Source organism: Corythoichthys intestinalis, chromosome 18, assembly GCF_030265065.1.
Source record: "Corythoichthys intestinalis isolate RoL2023-P3 chromosome 18, ASM3026506v1, whole genome shotgun sequence".
Lineage (NCBI taxonomy): Eukaryota > Metazoa > Chordata > Actinopteri > Syngnathiformes > Syngnathidae > Corythoichthys > Corythoichthys intestinalis.
The window spans coordinates 38,522,888-38,539,667 of NC_080412.1; the positions used below are offsets into that span (position 1 = coordinate 38,522,888).

A 16,780-nucleotide genomic window follows, 5' to 3' on the forward strand; every position below is an offset into this window, starting at 1 on the left:
GAAGCGGGCGTGTGCAAAAACAGCGCGCCGATTTGACAAACGGAAGCGCCTCTGGTTTACAGATTAACGAAGAATTAAAGAGCGTATTTATTTGATGTCTCGCTCCAAATAGCGATCAACTATTAGCTCAAGAGATACGAATGTGTTTATAACCTTGCTTTTGTTGTTAGTATGGCGGTGCCTTTTGTGCAGGACTGGGATCTTGTTCAGACACTTGGAGAAGGCGCTTATGGAGAGTAAGAATCCTCATTGTTTCATGTCTTTAATGTAACGATTAGCATCCACTATGTTATGAATTGAATACAGATTTTGAATATTTCATTCTTGTGTATGTAACTGGTGGTGTTCTTCTGCGTTGTGTGTTAATAATGACGTAGGCTAAGACTGCTGGTGTGATGAGCCTTTAATTTCTCTGACAAAGGTTCACAAAAAAAAGACAATCCTCCTGTCAAACTTGGCATAGTAACGTGCCCCTATTCAAATTAAATAACCAAGAAAGGGTATGTAATAGTCATATACGAATACACGTTTGGAAATTAAATTTTAAGAACAAAAGTTTCTACATCCATATACAAAAAGTGTAGAACTAATTAAATTCACCCAATTTAAAGGAGAATGTGTTGCATTAATAGTTGACATATGAGAAACAAACAGCATGCAAATACAAAGTTCCAATTTTGAAAGTGGATAGACCAAAACAAAATGGGAGAAAATAAGAAATGAACCAAGTTTGTGTACTTATAACATAAACATACGCTATTTGCTTAAAAGAGGGGCCCCTCGTCAAGATTATCGTGTCGTGTAGGGCAGCAGATATCGATTATTTAAGTAATCCATTGATCTATCGAACAATTATTTTGATTAATCGAATAACAAACATTTAATGTGTTGCCACATAGCCTCAAACAGTAATTGGAAAAAAAAACATCTAAGTGCAACAAAATAATGATTTTATGAAAAAGTAGAGGTGCACGATAATTATCGGTCCGATAATAGGAATTATGACGTAATCCCAATAAATTCAATAACATTATACAGTCCCTGACAAAAGTCTTGTCGCTTATCCATATTGTAGAAACAATTGCTAATAACCTGACTTCTAATTATTCAATTGGTTTCAGAAATGGCTCATATGAAAGCTAAGACCCTCCCAAATGATGTTGAATGTACAAAATATATTTGTTTAACTGAAAAAAGATTTATCATTTAATGCAGACATAAAGGTCAAATTTTGGCAAGACAAGAGTTTTGTCACCGACAGAAAGTAGTGTGAAAATTGAACAAAAAATGTACTTCAAATACAAAAATATGTTACATAACATAAACGAATTAAATAGTGGTGCTGTGAGATCCAAATTTAATATGTTGTATGACTTCCGTGGGCTTGAAGGACTGCATCCATGCAGTTCGGCAAGGATTCATAAAATTTATTGATGAAGTCATCAGGAACATAAAAGAAAGCAGTCTTGCATGCCTTCCAGAGTTCATCAACATTCTTGGGTTTCGTCTTTCATGCTTCCTCTTTCATCCTGTTCATGTCTAGTGACTGGGCTGGCCAGTCCTGGAGGATCTTGATCTTCTTTGCCTTGAAGAACTTTGAGGTAGAGATTGAAGTATGCGATGGAGCACCATCCTGCTGCAGAATTTGTCCCTTTTTATTGTTAGGAATGTAAGAGGCAGCTAAGATTTGTTGATATTTCAGATTATTAATGTTGCCTTCTACCCTGCAGATCTCTCACACACCCCCATACTGGATTTAATCCCAGACCATGATTTTGCCACCACTAAACTTCACTGTATTCTGAGTGAATCTCTGATCCATGCGGGCTCCAGTAGGTCTCCTGCAATATTTGCAGCGACTGTGTCGTAATTCAATGGAAGATTCATCTGAAAAATCCACCTTTTGCCACAAAACAGTGAAGTTTGGTAATTACTGGACTGTCTCAGGAAATTAGAATACACAATATTCTAATTTTTTGAGACAGTCCTGTGTATATATACAGGACTGTCTCAAAAAATTAGAATGTTGTGTATTCTAATTTCCTGAGACAGTCCAGTATATTTATTGGAAAAAATGAATATGGGCACTTTATTTGAAGTCAAAACTGTTCTTGTCTTTGTTTGGTTTATTATAGTAATGTTCATATCATCATGAAAATTCCGGTTACGTCAAAGGCAAATCTATGCTGATTCCACCACTAGTATTTTTGACCTACAGGTGTTCAAAAACTCAGGTGAATATACATTGAAAAATTATATACAGTATATATCATAGGCGTCAAACCAATTCCACAAAGGGCCAAGTGGGTGCTGGATTTTGTTCCAACCGATGCCACGCAAACAGTTTAACCAATGAATTTTCTGTTGAAACAAGAAGCACCTGACAAAGTTTAGCTGATTACACATGTAAGAGATCAGATTTGTCGAAAGGTGTCCTTTTCATTGGTTGGAAAGAAAAACTGCACCCACTTTAGCCCTTTATGGAATCAGTTTGACACCAGTGGTATACCGTAATTTCCCGAATATAAGGCGCGCCCGTGTATAATGCGCACCCCAAATTTACTTGTAAAATGTAGGGAAAATTATTGTACCCGTTTATAACGCGCACCCTAATTTTAGCACCAATAAATAGAAGAATACAAGAAAACAGAGCTTGTGTACAGATACAGAGATGTCATTTTACTGACTGGTGAAACACAGCACAAGCATAGCACATTGGTAGTTCAAAACATTACCGTAAACTGACAATATTTACGGTAATAATATGATTTGACAATTTCTCCAACTTACCAGAATCTAGGAGAAAACAAAACGGATGTGACTTTTCTTTTAAAGGCTGGTGTATAACTTGCTCGTTTCCTCATGATGAATAAATGTTTCTTCCATGGATTGATACGGTAAAATGAAAGTCAGAACGTAAGTCGGAAATCCGTGAGAGCTCATCACTGTCAACACGACACGTTTGTTATGGTCCGAATTGCGGAGCTGCAATAAACGTCGACTCAAATGAGTTCAAGAAACTAAATTCTGTGCTTTATGAAGAGAGAAAAAAGCAGAATTTAACACAGACGAAATCATTCGGCCGATTAGAGTGAAGTATTACCGAAACAAAATGGTGACGTCACGTACCGTAATGGTCGGCAACGGGTCGCCGCATACGTTTCTTCAACACAACGTGGCCGTGTCAATGAAAAAAAATCGGTTTATATATATATATGTAATACATATATATTTCTGTCTCCATCCATGTACCCGTTTATAATGCGCACCATGAGTTTACAAGTTGATTTTGGGGGAAAAAAGTGCGCGTTATATTCGGGAAATTACGGTATATTATTGGTTATTGTATCGGCCTTAAAGAGCAGGAAGTTATCGGTATCAGTTTCAAAAGATTATTATCGTGCACCCCTATTAAAAAGAAAATCCTCAGGCGAAGTTATTTTATTACACCTATTCTGTCCTAACTAAATGTGATGTTATTCAGCTAGATAGACCGCAAAAAAGACAATTTGTGGTTCTTTGAACTTTTTGACTTCCTTCACTTTTTCCACATTTTGATTTTTTTGTAAAGCTGTAACAAACACATATACAACTGTGAGCTTGCATTTCGACAATAAAACACTTAACATAAAACAATTGGAGTTTAAATGTCTAATTAGTCCAATTGATATGTACATTTAGTAGATCAAGTTAGCCTAACTTGCTTTAAAAAAAAAAGTTTTTAACAATTCTCTTAACAAATCGTTCAAACGCATATTTCCACAAAAATGCTAAATATACCTCTAAATTACGAATACATAAACAAACATACAGTATTAGCTAAAACACGTACAGTTTTACGTTGGATTTAGCCGTATTTCACCAGTTGTGTCATATTCACTGTTGCCACCAGACGGCAGTGTATCCAAATCATTAAAAGTAAATGCAACACTTTCAAAACAAACCATTACAACGCCACTCAAACGAATAATTGAAGCAGCAAAATTGAATTCAAAGTTTTTTTTCCAAATAGAATTACTCGAGTGAATTGTTGCAACACTATTGTAGTGTGTGTGGGCGGGGGCATGTGCTAATTTGTTGTGGTTCCCTCCAGATGACCGAGGGGGGTGCATGGGCTGATTATTACAGCTCCGTGCATCATCTTACCTTTCTGTTTGAACCTCCCCTCGCCCAACCACACCCCGTTTACACCCGCAAACCAGGCCCCCTTAAGGCCTGGCACCCCACTAAGCTGACCCCTGACTCCTGTTACATGTGTACATGTCAGCGTACATTGAACAGATGTTCCTCACTTTGCCCTTTTGATCAGAGTGAGGCTGCTGGTGAACAGACAGACACAGGAGGCAGTCGCAGTAAAAGTGATCGACACCTTGCAAGCCAAAGAGTGTGCGGAAAATGTCAGGAAGGAAATCTGCGTGCACAAGGCATGATGTGAACTCTGCTGTTATTATTACGATGAAATAATTTAATCATTCTTAATGTGTGGACTTTTTGTACTATTTGGCAGGTGCTCAACCACCACAACATTGTGCGATTCTTCGGCTGTCGGACAGAAGGAACTACAGTCTACCTCTTTTTGGAGTACTGCACTGGAGGCGAGCTGTTTGATCGCATTGGTGAGATTACAATTTTCCCCAAATAAAAGCCTCCATAAAACAGGCAATTGATTTTTTTTTTTTTCAAATATCTGAATTCATGAAGTTGTGCTGCCACAAGTAACTGAATAAATAATAAATATATTAGGGCTGTCAAACGATTAAAATTTTTAATCGAGTTAATTACAGCTTAAAAATTAATTAATCGTAATTAATCGCAATTCAAACCATCTATAAAATATGCCATATTTTTCTGTAAATTATTGTTGGAATGGAAAGATAAAACACAAGACGGATATATACATTCAATATAAGGTACATAAGTACTGTATTTGTTTATTATAACAATAAATCAACAAGATGGCATTAACAGTCTCTTAAAGCGATCCATGTATGGAAAGACTTGTAGTTCTTAAAAGATAAATGTTAGTACAAGTTATAGAAATTTTATATTAAAACCCCTCTTAATGTTTTCGTTTTATTAAAATTTGTAAAATTTTCAATCAAAAAATAAACTAGTAGCCCGCCATTGTTGATGTCAATAATTACACAATGCTCACTCATGGTACTAACCCATAAAATCAGTTGGACCCAAATGCCAGCAGAGGGCGCCAAACACCAAAAAACAAGTAACAAGCGGACATTAGACTGTGCTGTCATTTTAGTCTGTTTGAGCAGGGCATGTGCGTTAATTGCGTCAGATATTTTAACCTGATTAATTTAAAAAATTAATTACCGCCCGTTAAAGCGATCATTTTGACAGCCCTACAATATATATATTATGCCATTCCCAATAAATAAATGTTGCTTTTTCTCATTAGAGCCGGATGTCGGAATGGCAGAGAAAGATGCTCACAAATTTTTCCAGCAACTTGTCGCCGCTGTGGTGAGTAAAGCGTTTTTGAGTGTGTGTGTCAGGTGCAAGAGCGCGTTTGATTTCCAGGTCACAACATGATGGCTGATGACGTAAATATCATGGCGGGGCCAGGCGGGCCGATCGTCATTTCCTCTTTCTTCGCAGTAAGATGAAAAGCGGTAAACAAACATCACTATTATCAATATGGCAAACTGGAGATGGCAAAGTTAAACTGAAAACGTAACGAAACTAAATTGCTACTTGATCGTACAGCCAAGGAAGAAAGTCCATCGTCCATCTTTGGAAATGTGTGGTTTATTTTGTTGCCCATGTTAGGGTCCGCAACTGCGGAAATAAGGTTGTACCTCAAAGCAGAAAACGGAGGGATCCCTTCAAGGGTTTATTAAATACAAACAAATATATTCGCGATCGCGGAAAAGGGGGAATAACACAATGGGTCCGTGACAGTAGGTCGACGGGGATTTCAAAACGATGGTGGCAGACGAACAAGCTAGCAAATTACAAAATTCGAGAGTTCAAGGTATCGAATGGCGCCCAGCAAGTTAATATCTCAGCACCCTTCTCTTGGACCGCCTGGTCTTAGATACAGTTTTGATGAGCTTGAATTGGCTGCAGGTACGACATCGGGAACGCTCCCTCAACCGGCTCTGTAACAAAACACGATCTGGCCAACAAAATGTGACAGCTGATGCTGACCAAAAATGACATGTCCGGGTTATGAAATCTCATTAGCCGCCCTTCCCGCACAAAGAGTGCCGAGATCCCAACCGGGGATAAATGAAACCACTTTCACACTTACAACCCGGTTTATTCCAGGGACATTTCCCCATGTGTGAAAGCCATGACACGGCAGAATCCCGCGTTGGCTTACACGGGAATTTACCGAGATATGTGCGTGAAAGGGGTTATCCACTCACAAACACTGACAGTCACGCTAGTTCTAAAACATCCCATGAACTAAATTCTGGAGGTTCAGACTATCTATTTTGCATAATTTCTCCAGGTCTATTCTTCATTACTGAGTGCTGTTAAACTAAGCTAAAAGCTGATAATAGCTAAGCATAAGGTGAGTCACAGACAGAGAGGAGAAAAGAGAGAAGGAGCCTGTAATTTTTTATTTCTGTTGCTCTAAATGGCTAACTGTTTGAGTATTGATTTCAGAAATAGTTCCGATTTTAATAACAGATTTATTTCCGGGAAGGATTTATTATATAGGGTGTTCCAAAATGTTTGACCCCATTTCGTAGGCCAATAATTTTGACAATTTTCGTTGGAATGACCTCCAATTTTTACAGCTCGTGATAACACATTTCAAGTTTTTGTGTAACATTTGGCATTTCTATCTTTTCAGGTTAAGAAATGCCGTTCACTTCAAAAGAGAAGGAATTTTGCGTGTTAGAGTATGCTCGGACTCAGTCACCAAAGACAGTGCAGTGTGCCTTCTTCACAAATTTTGCAAAGAAGGCACCAACACAGAACAAATTAGGTTACAGGCGGCGCTCATATTGAACATTTATGAAAATCTGTCATAAAACCAACAAATATTTTTACTTTTCTTTGTAAATTTAAACAATAAAACTTATGACCTTCAACATAGAGTGTATTTAGTTTCATTAAGATCCATCAAGTAGTTTGCGAGATATGGGCATTTAGAATGGGGTCAACCATTTGGAACACACTGTATTAGGTATTATTATTATTATTCTCCAAAATTTTACTGTGTATTGATCCCCCCTCTCCCCCCCCACACACACACTTGAAAACGGATCTCCGCCCCTGATCAGGTGACCTCCATCCGTAGTTTTTCCTTCTCGCAGGAATACCTCCACAAAATCGGCATCACTCACAGAGACATAAAGCCAGAGAACATTTTGCTGGATGACAAAGGTGAGAAGCAATTCATGTATGAAATTGCTATACCGTAATTTTCGGACTATAAACTGCTACTTTTTTCCTTCATTTTGAATCCTGCGGCTAATAGTCCAGTGCGGCTTACTTGTTGATATATTTGGGTAAACAGGTAACACTTTATTTGACAGCGGCGTCATAAGACTAGGGCTGCAGCTATCGAATATTTTAGTAGTCGATTAATCGATGGACTAGTTAGTTCGAATAATCGAGTTATCGGATAAGGAACATGAAATTTTAAAATACCTGAGCTGAGCCTCAAACAGTATAATTTTTTTTTAAATGAGGATCTATGTACAACAAAAGAACAATTGGCTAACTTACATAGAAAAAGTCTGCTAGCTTAAATGCTATGAAATGCTAGTTTTTTTTTTTTCTTTACGATGCTCTTAACAAATGGTTCAGACATATATTCCCACAAAAAACTGCTAAATATACATATAAACTAAATTAAGAATGCGTTAAAAAAACATTAGCTCAAACAAAAACCTAGCTTACGTTGGTCTTAATAGGGAGCAGTTGGATTCAGCCATGTGAAAAGAGGCAGACCAGAGGGCAGTGTATCCACCCTCATCAATAAGACTAAATGCAAACACTTTCAAAATAAACGATTACAACGCCACTTTAATTAAACAAATACTCAAAGCAACAAAATTTAATTTGAATGTTTTTTGATATTCGAATACTCGAGTTAATCGATTAATCGTTGCAGCACTACATAAGACTATCATAATTAAGACATGACACTATCATGGCCATTACTGAATGCTTATGACAGTCATTAGGTGTCGTGAGGCAAATTATGTTGCTAACTCAATTTATGTCCAGCTTGGATCTTTTACATCCATTCAAAAGTGAGATAATTCGCCAGATAACACCAAATTACATCTATTATAAGCATTCATTAATGCTCATCACAGTGTCATAACATAATTATGATTTTCTAATGACAGTCTTATGGCGCTACTGTCAAATAAAGTGTTTCCAAATACCATAACTAGCAAAAAATGAAACGACTAGAACAGTAACTGAAGAAATAATTGGCACAGAACATGAATTTTGATTGTTATTTACATCTGTAGCGCTACAATGCATGCTAGGAGGCATACTGGACAACAACAGTTTTGACAGCAGGTGGCAGCAGAGGTTGACTGTCTCCCCTAAGGGAGCAGTGATGGCCAAATGAAGCTTCTTGAAGCTTTGCAACCAGTTGGTTCAAAGCTTCATGGTTTGTCATTTGGTCTTAAGACACTCTTATCATGCTGCTGTCAAACAATTGTTACCGGTTAATATCTTTTGATGTAAATATCCCATAATAGAGTGAGGACAGCTGTGGTGTAGTGGACCAAACATACACGCGGACACTGGTGTTTCAATCCATTTAATAAAGTCACAAAACAAACAGTTTATCACAAACCTTGGGCCCAACATAAAAGAGGCCAACATAACAAATAGGCTTCAACCAAACTGACCTCCCCTCCAGACACATCTCTGTTGCCGTTTAAATCAGGGCGGACTAGACTAACGACCACCTGAAGGAGGTATGACAAATTAACCAAACATTGTCAACTTAATGAAATAACAACAGATGGAAAATATACATATATTCAAACAATAACTAACGTGCATTTAAACAAACAGTGAAAACTTTTACTCCAAACAATCATAATTGAATCAACTTAAATAACCCCCCTTCAAAATGGTAGGTGCCAGATCTTACACAGCTGTGGTCGTTACCTCAAATTGGCAAATAAAATCAAATAAGCATTCAGAAAAATATTAACTAAAGTGTGCACCCATTAGAAAATACATGTCCAAAAAATATCACATAAATAATTAGCTAAATCTTGAAACACTAAATTGTGGTGGTAGTGGTAGTCACCACATGCGGCTCATAGTCTGGTGCAGCTTATCTATGAACAAATGCTGTTTTTTAGCCAAATTTGGTGGGTAGCGGCTTATAGTGCGAAAATTATGGTAATTAAAAAAAAACAAACATGTAAAGTACAGTATGTTCTAATTTTATTTTTCAGACAACCTCAAGTTGAGCGATTTTGGTCTGGCAACCATGTTTCGCTTCAAAGGACGGGAGCGGCCGTTGTCTCGTGTCTGCGGAACTCTCCCTTACGTCGCACCAGAGCTGTTGAGCCAGGTCGAGTACCAAGCTCAGCCCGCAGATATCTGGGCTTGCGGGATTGTGCTGACCGCAATGCTAGCTGGAGGTAAGGCACGCCGCACACTGGGAGCTGACGTAAATGCTCAATCCATGAATGCATCGTTAACAATTTTTCAGAATTGCCATGGGACCAGCCGTCGGAAATCTGTCAGGAATTTTCTGATTGGCTAAAGAAGAAAACCTACTTGCCGCCCTGGAAGAAAATACAGCCGATGCCTCTTTGTGAGTAAATCAGATATTGTCCCTTTTGGTTTGTGACTAGGGGTGTGACGATGTATCGAAATAGTGATATATCGCGATACTTTGATTGATAAATTGTTTTAAAAGGGTGTCACTGTTTACAAAAACTAAACGAACCAACAGGTTGTTACCAAAATTTTCCACTAGCATAGTGTCTGTCAGTTTTTTTTTTCAACCTTTTGAGTCACTGCACGTTTTCACATTGGAAAAAATATTGCAACATACCACAAACTAAAAATGTTCCAAAATTACTTTCTGTACAGTACACAGTGGGGCAAATAAGTATTTAGTCAACCACCAATTGTGCAAGTTCTCCTACTTGAAATGATTAGAGAGGCCTGTAATTGGCAACATGGGTAAACCTCAACCATGAGAGACAGAATGTGGAAAAAAAAAACAAAATCACATTGTTTGATTTTTTTAAAGAATTTATTTCCAAATTAGAGTGGAAAATAAGTATTTGGTCACCTACAAACAAGCAAGATTTCTGGCTGTCAAAGAGGTCTAACTTCTTCTAACGAGGCTCCACTCGTTACCTGTATTAATGGCACCTGTTTTAACTTATTATCGGTATAAAAGACACCTGTCCACAATCTCAGTCAGTCACACTCTAAACTCCACTTTGGCCAAGACCAAAGAGCTGTCGAAGGACACCAGAGACAAAATTGTAGACCTGCACCAGGCTGGGAAGACTGAATCTGCAATAGGTAAAATGCTTGGTGTGAAGAAATCAACTGTGGGAGCAATTATTAGAATATGGAAGACATAAAAGACCACTGATAATCTCCCTCGACCTGGGACTCCAAATGATACCACTCAAAATGATAACAAGAACGTTGAGCAAAAATCCCAGAACCGCACGGGGGGACCTAGTGAATGACCTACAGCACAGGTGTCAAACCGATTCCAGAAAGGGCCAAGTGGGTGCTGGATTTTGTTCCAACCGATACCACGCAAACAGTTTAACCAATGAATTTTCTGTTGAAACAAGAAGCACCTGACAAAGTTTAGCTGATTACACATGTAAGAGATCAGATTTGTCGAAAAGTGTCCTCTTCATTGGTTGGAAAGCAAACCTGCACCCACTTGGCCACCGCGAGATTGCAGTGAAACGCGGTCGTTAAAGTCAATCAGCCAATGCACACCAGTCGCAGTGCGGCCGCGTGTTAGACGCGTCCCAGAAGCGGCTCAACACGACGCACGCGAAAAGAACGGCAGCGTTTATTATTTGATGCGAGACGCGGCCCTCCTGCGTCAATACTACTAGCTAGGATCGGGCCGGAAGTCACTCGTGTAATAATACGGTGGATCCGGTCGATTTTCAAACTAATATGCAATCGTAACCCACTTTTTGAGTCCATCAGATCTCTTGAGTGGTAGATCGGGGCACAGTTGACTTGTCTTTGTTGATTTACTGCTGTCCTCTCTGCTATAATAATAAACAACACGGCCCCGTGGACAATACAAAACCCTCCTACCACAACAAAACAAGTAGGAACTAGTATTCACATAGGAACTAAAGTTATACAACATAAAATATACAATATAAATGAATACTGCATCACATTTGTAAAATATAAACACATAATAAAATAAATAATAGCTCATTTATATAAAATAAATTGAAATGAGCTAAAACACCTGTAATTAAATAATAAGAATAATACACAGATGCTGCTTACTCTATTAAATTTATTAATTTCTGTGTGGCGCTTTAACTTGAGAAAATCCACCAATAAAGCTTTTGAAAACCGTTCATAAGAAGAAAAAAAATGCTTCATTGAGGCATTTCATTTGTAAAATACTTGTTAAAATCTTTGTCATTGGGATTGCTTTTCTCTTTAGCACAGGACTTTTTTTTTTCTTCTTTCTTTCAGAAAGAAAGCTTTGGATGTTGGATTATCTTTAAATACCCGCTACTTTTTTAGAAGAATTCTAGCTTTGTATAGGCTAATGTTCCTATTGTTGAAAGCACAAAAGTGTGTAATAAACAACTAGCACATTTATATTTTGCATTTTGTTTTTTTACTGGACCGAAAATGAACCGAACCGTGACCTCAAAAACCGAGGTACGCACCGAACAGAGATTTTTGTGTACCGTTACACCCCTAATAGGAAGTGACCAAAAATCAACATGAAAATGTCCCCAAATTACCTCTTTGCCCGCCATTGGCTGCCACTGAAGGCCATAGACGTCCAATCTGTTTGAACTTGGACAGTGGCGCCACCAGGGCGTGGCCACGGCCCCCCCATAAATTTGTTGGCCACCCCGCTTGCCAGTATATCGTTAGATTGTTGTGGCATTAGTTATGCATTTCATTCCAAATGCACAGCCAGGACTAAGGACATGGATTATGGTCTATGCACGTTAAATCATTAGTAACATCAAATATTACACAAAACACCAAAGTATATCAGTAGCTGTGTCCTTAAGTCTTTCTGATAGTTTTCCCCCTGACCTTTTTACCGCAATAATATAATGAAAACCTGAAATTATGGCTTTTAGTTTTAGTGTGCCACCCCAAGATTTTAAGTGGCCAACCCTATGAAAAATTTCTGGAGGCACCACTGAACTTGGAGGGTGGCATCCTTCACACTGGAACAAACGTTTATTCGCTGCCACCCTCCCAGTTGAAACGGATTGGACGTCTACTAGTGATAAACTCAGTCCAATTCACAGCAGAAGGATGCAAATGGCTCTTTTTTTTTGTTTAATGGTTGAATTGTAGAATATCGTAAAATGAAGGAACAAAAAAACTTTTTTTTTTTTGCTTAGGTTTGTTGTCCAAGTTACTTTTGGCCAAACCAGAAGCACGCATTACCATTGAGGACATTCAGAAAGACCGCTGGTTCATTGAAGGTAAGTCCTAAACGATAAATGACCATTTAATGACAGACAGAGCTGCAACCAGAGGTGGGTAGAGTAGCCCAAAATTTTACTCTAGTATGATGAACGTTACTTTAAAGTAATATTACTCCGGTAAAAGTAAAAGTAGTCTTGCAAAAAAAGTACTCAAGTACAAGTAAAAAAGTATTTGGTGAAAAGAATACTCAAGTAATGGGTAACATTGTGAGAAACTGCTTATATTTTTGTTGGATATTTTTTTTAAACAATGGTATTTTTTTTTTCCTGAGCATGAAGTTATTTATATGGACGATTGTTGTAATGATACTGTACAATACATGTTTGAATAGTGAAGCGTTCCTTCATAATTACTATTTTGTAGGGCTGTCAAATGATTAAAATTTTTAATGGAGTTAATCACAGCTTAAAAATTAATTAATCGTAATTAATTGCAATTCAAACCATCTATAAAATATGCCATATTTTTCGGTAAATTATTGTTGGAATGGAGGGAGGACACAAAGAATATATATATATTCCATATTCTATATTCTATTCTATATTCTATATATTCTATGTTGAATATATATATATATATTCAACATACTGTATTTGTTTATTATAACAATAAATCCACAAAATTTCATTAACATTACTGACATTCTTTCTGTTAAAGGGATCCACGGATAGAAAGACTTGTAGCTCTTAAAAGATACATTTGAGTACAAGTTATAGTAATTTTATCTTAAAACCCCTCTTAATGTTTTCGTTTTAATAAAATGTGTAAAATTTTCAAACAAAAAATGAACTAGTGGCTCGCCATTGTTGATGTCAATAATTACACAATGCTCATGGTCCATAAAATCAGTCGCACCCAAGCGCCAGCAGAGGGAGACAAAAAACACAAGTAACAAGTGGACATGACACTCCTGTCATTTTAATCTGTTTGAGCGGGACATGTGCGTTAATTGCGTCAAATATTTTAACGTGATTAATTTAAAAAATTAATTACCGCCCGTTAACGCGATAATTTTGACAGCCCTACTATTTTGAAATTAAAAAGATCATATCTCCGGTTTTCCACGATCAATCGGTGCTAAATAAAAACTGGGAGAGAGGTTAAAATCTATGCTTTCGAGTCATGTTGAGAGTGAGACTTCATTTTTTACGGTGCTTTAAAGACACAACATGATTGAACAGGAGAGTGGAGAGGGAGTGAACGTGAAGATGGAACGGGAAGCTTGCGTCTGATTGGTAGGAATGGAGTCATGTGATTATTGTTGCGACGTCTCATTAGTGAAATCAGTAGCGGCAGGCACGTTTCTACTCTTGGCATCGCTGACAAAAGAATCAATTTTAATATGTAGAATAAAGGAGAAAAATGCAACAGCTCTTGTGTAGTCCAAAATAGCAGAGTAAGGGTAGCGTTTTTTCTTCACAAATCTACTCAAGTAAAAGTAAAGCTTAGTAAAACTACTCTTAGAAGTACATGTAACGCGTTACTACCCACCTCTGGCTGCAACTAACGATGATTTTTTTTTTTTATAATCGATTAATCGGCCAATTAATTAAATGATTAACTGGATAAATTTCTCTTTTTTTTTCCAATTACCTTCACAGTTTAACTTGAGGCATGTTGTAAGTAATAATGAAGACAATCCAATTTCAAAGCACACTCACTTGTATGACAATTTACAGTTTGAATGGGAGTTTCTGTTGAGACTCTAAGCTGTTATATGAAAGGATTTATGTGTGTAGTTTCTTTATATAAAGAAATTTACCTTCAACTTTACTATCTAACATAACTCAAGCGCTAATATACTTCTCCAAAACACAATGCAAACAGACGCTCAGGACACTGATTAGCATAATCGCTAACTAGCTTAGCCGTTCGTGGTAAGTAGTAACGTCTCATCAACAAAGAATACAAACAATGCAATTGGCTTCATTTCCTCACCTCTGATGGAGACACACTGGATCTAACAACACAAAAGACATTCTAACTCTTGACATTTTGTAATATTATTGACTGACCTGATTGATTAGTGTTTGATTATTCGATTAATTGTTGCACCTCTAGTCAAGAATTATATTTTTGCGTAGGTGTAAAGATGTCCGTAGCTACTTCAAACTCAAGTAGCAACAAAGACCAACGATCAAGTGTTGGAGTTATATCTCGAGTCGGAAGGTGAGTATTCCTTTTTGTTTTTTGTACTTTTTGAGTGCTGCTAACGCCCATTTTCTCTGCAGTGATGAGCAGATGCAGTTCTCCAGCTCCCAGCCCGACCCAGCCGCAGAAGGCTGGGAAGCCATGCTGTTCATTGCCCAATCGGAGGGTCAGGTCAGCTTCTCTCAGCCGACCAAACCCGAGCACATGCTGCTGGGTAGTCAGCTGCTGGCGACGCCGGGAGCAAGTCAGGTGACTCCGGAATCCTCTTTATGGTTTCCGTCATTCACTGGCAATAAATGATCAAGTTTTCTGGGATAGTCTTAACTTTTTAATGTGTTTTAATTCTTGGATGCAGACACCGTGGCAAAGATTAGTTCGCAGAATGACGCGTTTCTTCACATCGGTGAGCGCTGACACCTCGTTGACTTCACTGAAGGGCGCCTGTGACAACATGGCACTCAGCTACAAACTCACTTGCAACAATCAGGTGCGCTCAATCTTCAATTATTATATTTTATAATCAGTGTAGATTTTGAAATTGTTGGCATTTGACCTTTTAGTCAAACGCCGCACGTTCATGTCGTTGCAACTAACCCTGGGCAATAAAACGATAACAATAATTATCGTCATATATTTTTTGTCAACAAAAATCATAAAAATCTATTTTTCCACATACCAAAAAAACTGCCACATGCCAAAATACATTTTGCCACATGGCAAATTTTGCCACTTACCCCCAAAAAAGCCACATGGCATAAAAAAATGCCACATGCCAAAATCTATTTTGCCTTATCCCCCCAAAAAAGTGCTACATGGCAAAAAAATGCCACATGGCAAAATCAATTTTGCAACATACCCAAAAAATGCCAAATGCCAAAATACATTTTGCCACATGGCAAAAAATAGCACTTGGCAAAATCAATTTTTCTGTATACCCCAAAAAATGCCACATGGCATAACAAAATGCCACGTGCCGAAATCCATTTTGGCACATGGCAAAATATGCCACATGCCAAAATCCATTTTGCCACATACCAACAAAATGGCACATGCCAAAATACATTTTGCCACATGGCAAAAAAATACCACATGGCAAAATCAATTTTTCCATATACCCCAAAAAATGCCACATGGCATAACAAAAGGCCACATGCCAAAATCTATTTTGCCACATACCAAAAAAAATGCCACATGGCAGAATCCATTTTGCCACATACCAAAAAATTGCCACATGGCAAAATCCATTTTGCCACATACCCCAAAAAATGCCACATCCCAAAAAAATGCCACATGCCAAAATCCATTTTGCCACATACCAACAAAATGGCACATGCCAAAATACATTTTGCCACATGGCAAAAAAATACCACATGGCAAAATCAATTTTTCCATATACCCCAAAAAATGCCACATGGCATAACAAAAGGCCACATGCCAAAATCTATTTTGCCACATACCAAAAAAAATGCCACATGGCAGAATCCATTTTGCCAGATACCAAAAAATTGCCACATGGCAAAATCCATTTTGCCACATACCAAAAAATTGCCACATGGCAAAATCCATTTTGCCACATACCCCAAAAAATGCCACATCCCAAAAAAATGCCACATGGCAAAATCCATTTTGCCACATACCAAAAAAATGCCACATGCCAAAATATTTTGCCACATGGCAAAAAAACCACATGGCAAAATCAATTTTGCCACACACCCCAAAAAATGCCACATGGCATAACAAAATGCCACATGCCGAAATCCATTTTGGCACATGGCAAAATATGCCACATGCCAAAATCTATTTTGCCTTATACAATAACACTGTCACATGGCAAAAAAAATGCCACATGGCAAAATCCATTTTGCCACATGGCAAAAAAAAATGCCACATGGCAAAATCCATTTTGCCACATACCAAAAAAATGCCACATGGCAAAATCAATTTTGCCACATCCCCAAAAAATGCCACA

At 37.8% G+C, this 16,780-nt stretch overlaps 1 protein-coding gene across 5 annotated transcripts in view; it reads left to right on the forward strand.

Moving 5' to 3' along the window:
• The window catches only part of chek1 (checkpoint kinase 1), a 22,515-nt gene continuing 5,735 nt past the window's right edge, over positions 1–16,780 (forward strand). For 4 of the 5 annotated variants that reach the window (XR_009061382.1, XR_009061383.1, XR_009061381.1 and 1 more), the window contains exons 1-11: positions 1–236; positions 4,310–4,424; positions 4,508–4,616; positions 5,417–5,481; positions 7,257–7,359; positions 9,414–9,602; positions 9,674–9,778; positions 12,573–12,656; positions 14,745–14,829; positions 14,892–15,060; positions 15,167–15,298. Coding sequence is in view for 2 of the 5 variants with exons in the window: in XM_057821706.1 (XP_057677689.1) it covers positions 172–236; positions 4,310–4,424; positions 4,508–4,616; positions 5,417–5,481; positions 7,257–7,359; positions 9,414–9,602; positions 9,674–9,778; positions 12,573–12,656; positions 14,745–14,829; positions 14,892–15,060; positions 15,167–15,298 (1,221 nt within the window). In the remaining 3 variants the exon portion in view is untranslated. The remainder of the gene's footprint in view (positions 237–4,309; positions 4,425–4,507; positions 4,617–5,416; positions 5,482–7,256; positions 7,360–9,413; positions 9,603–9,673; positions 9,779–12,572; positions 12,657–14,744; positions 14,830–14,891; positions 15,061–15,166; positions 15,299–16,780) is intronic. The other variant, XM_057821707.1, reaches the window with a different exon arrangement.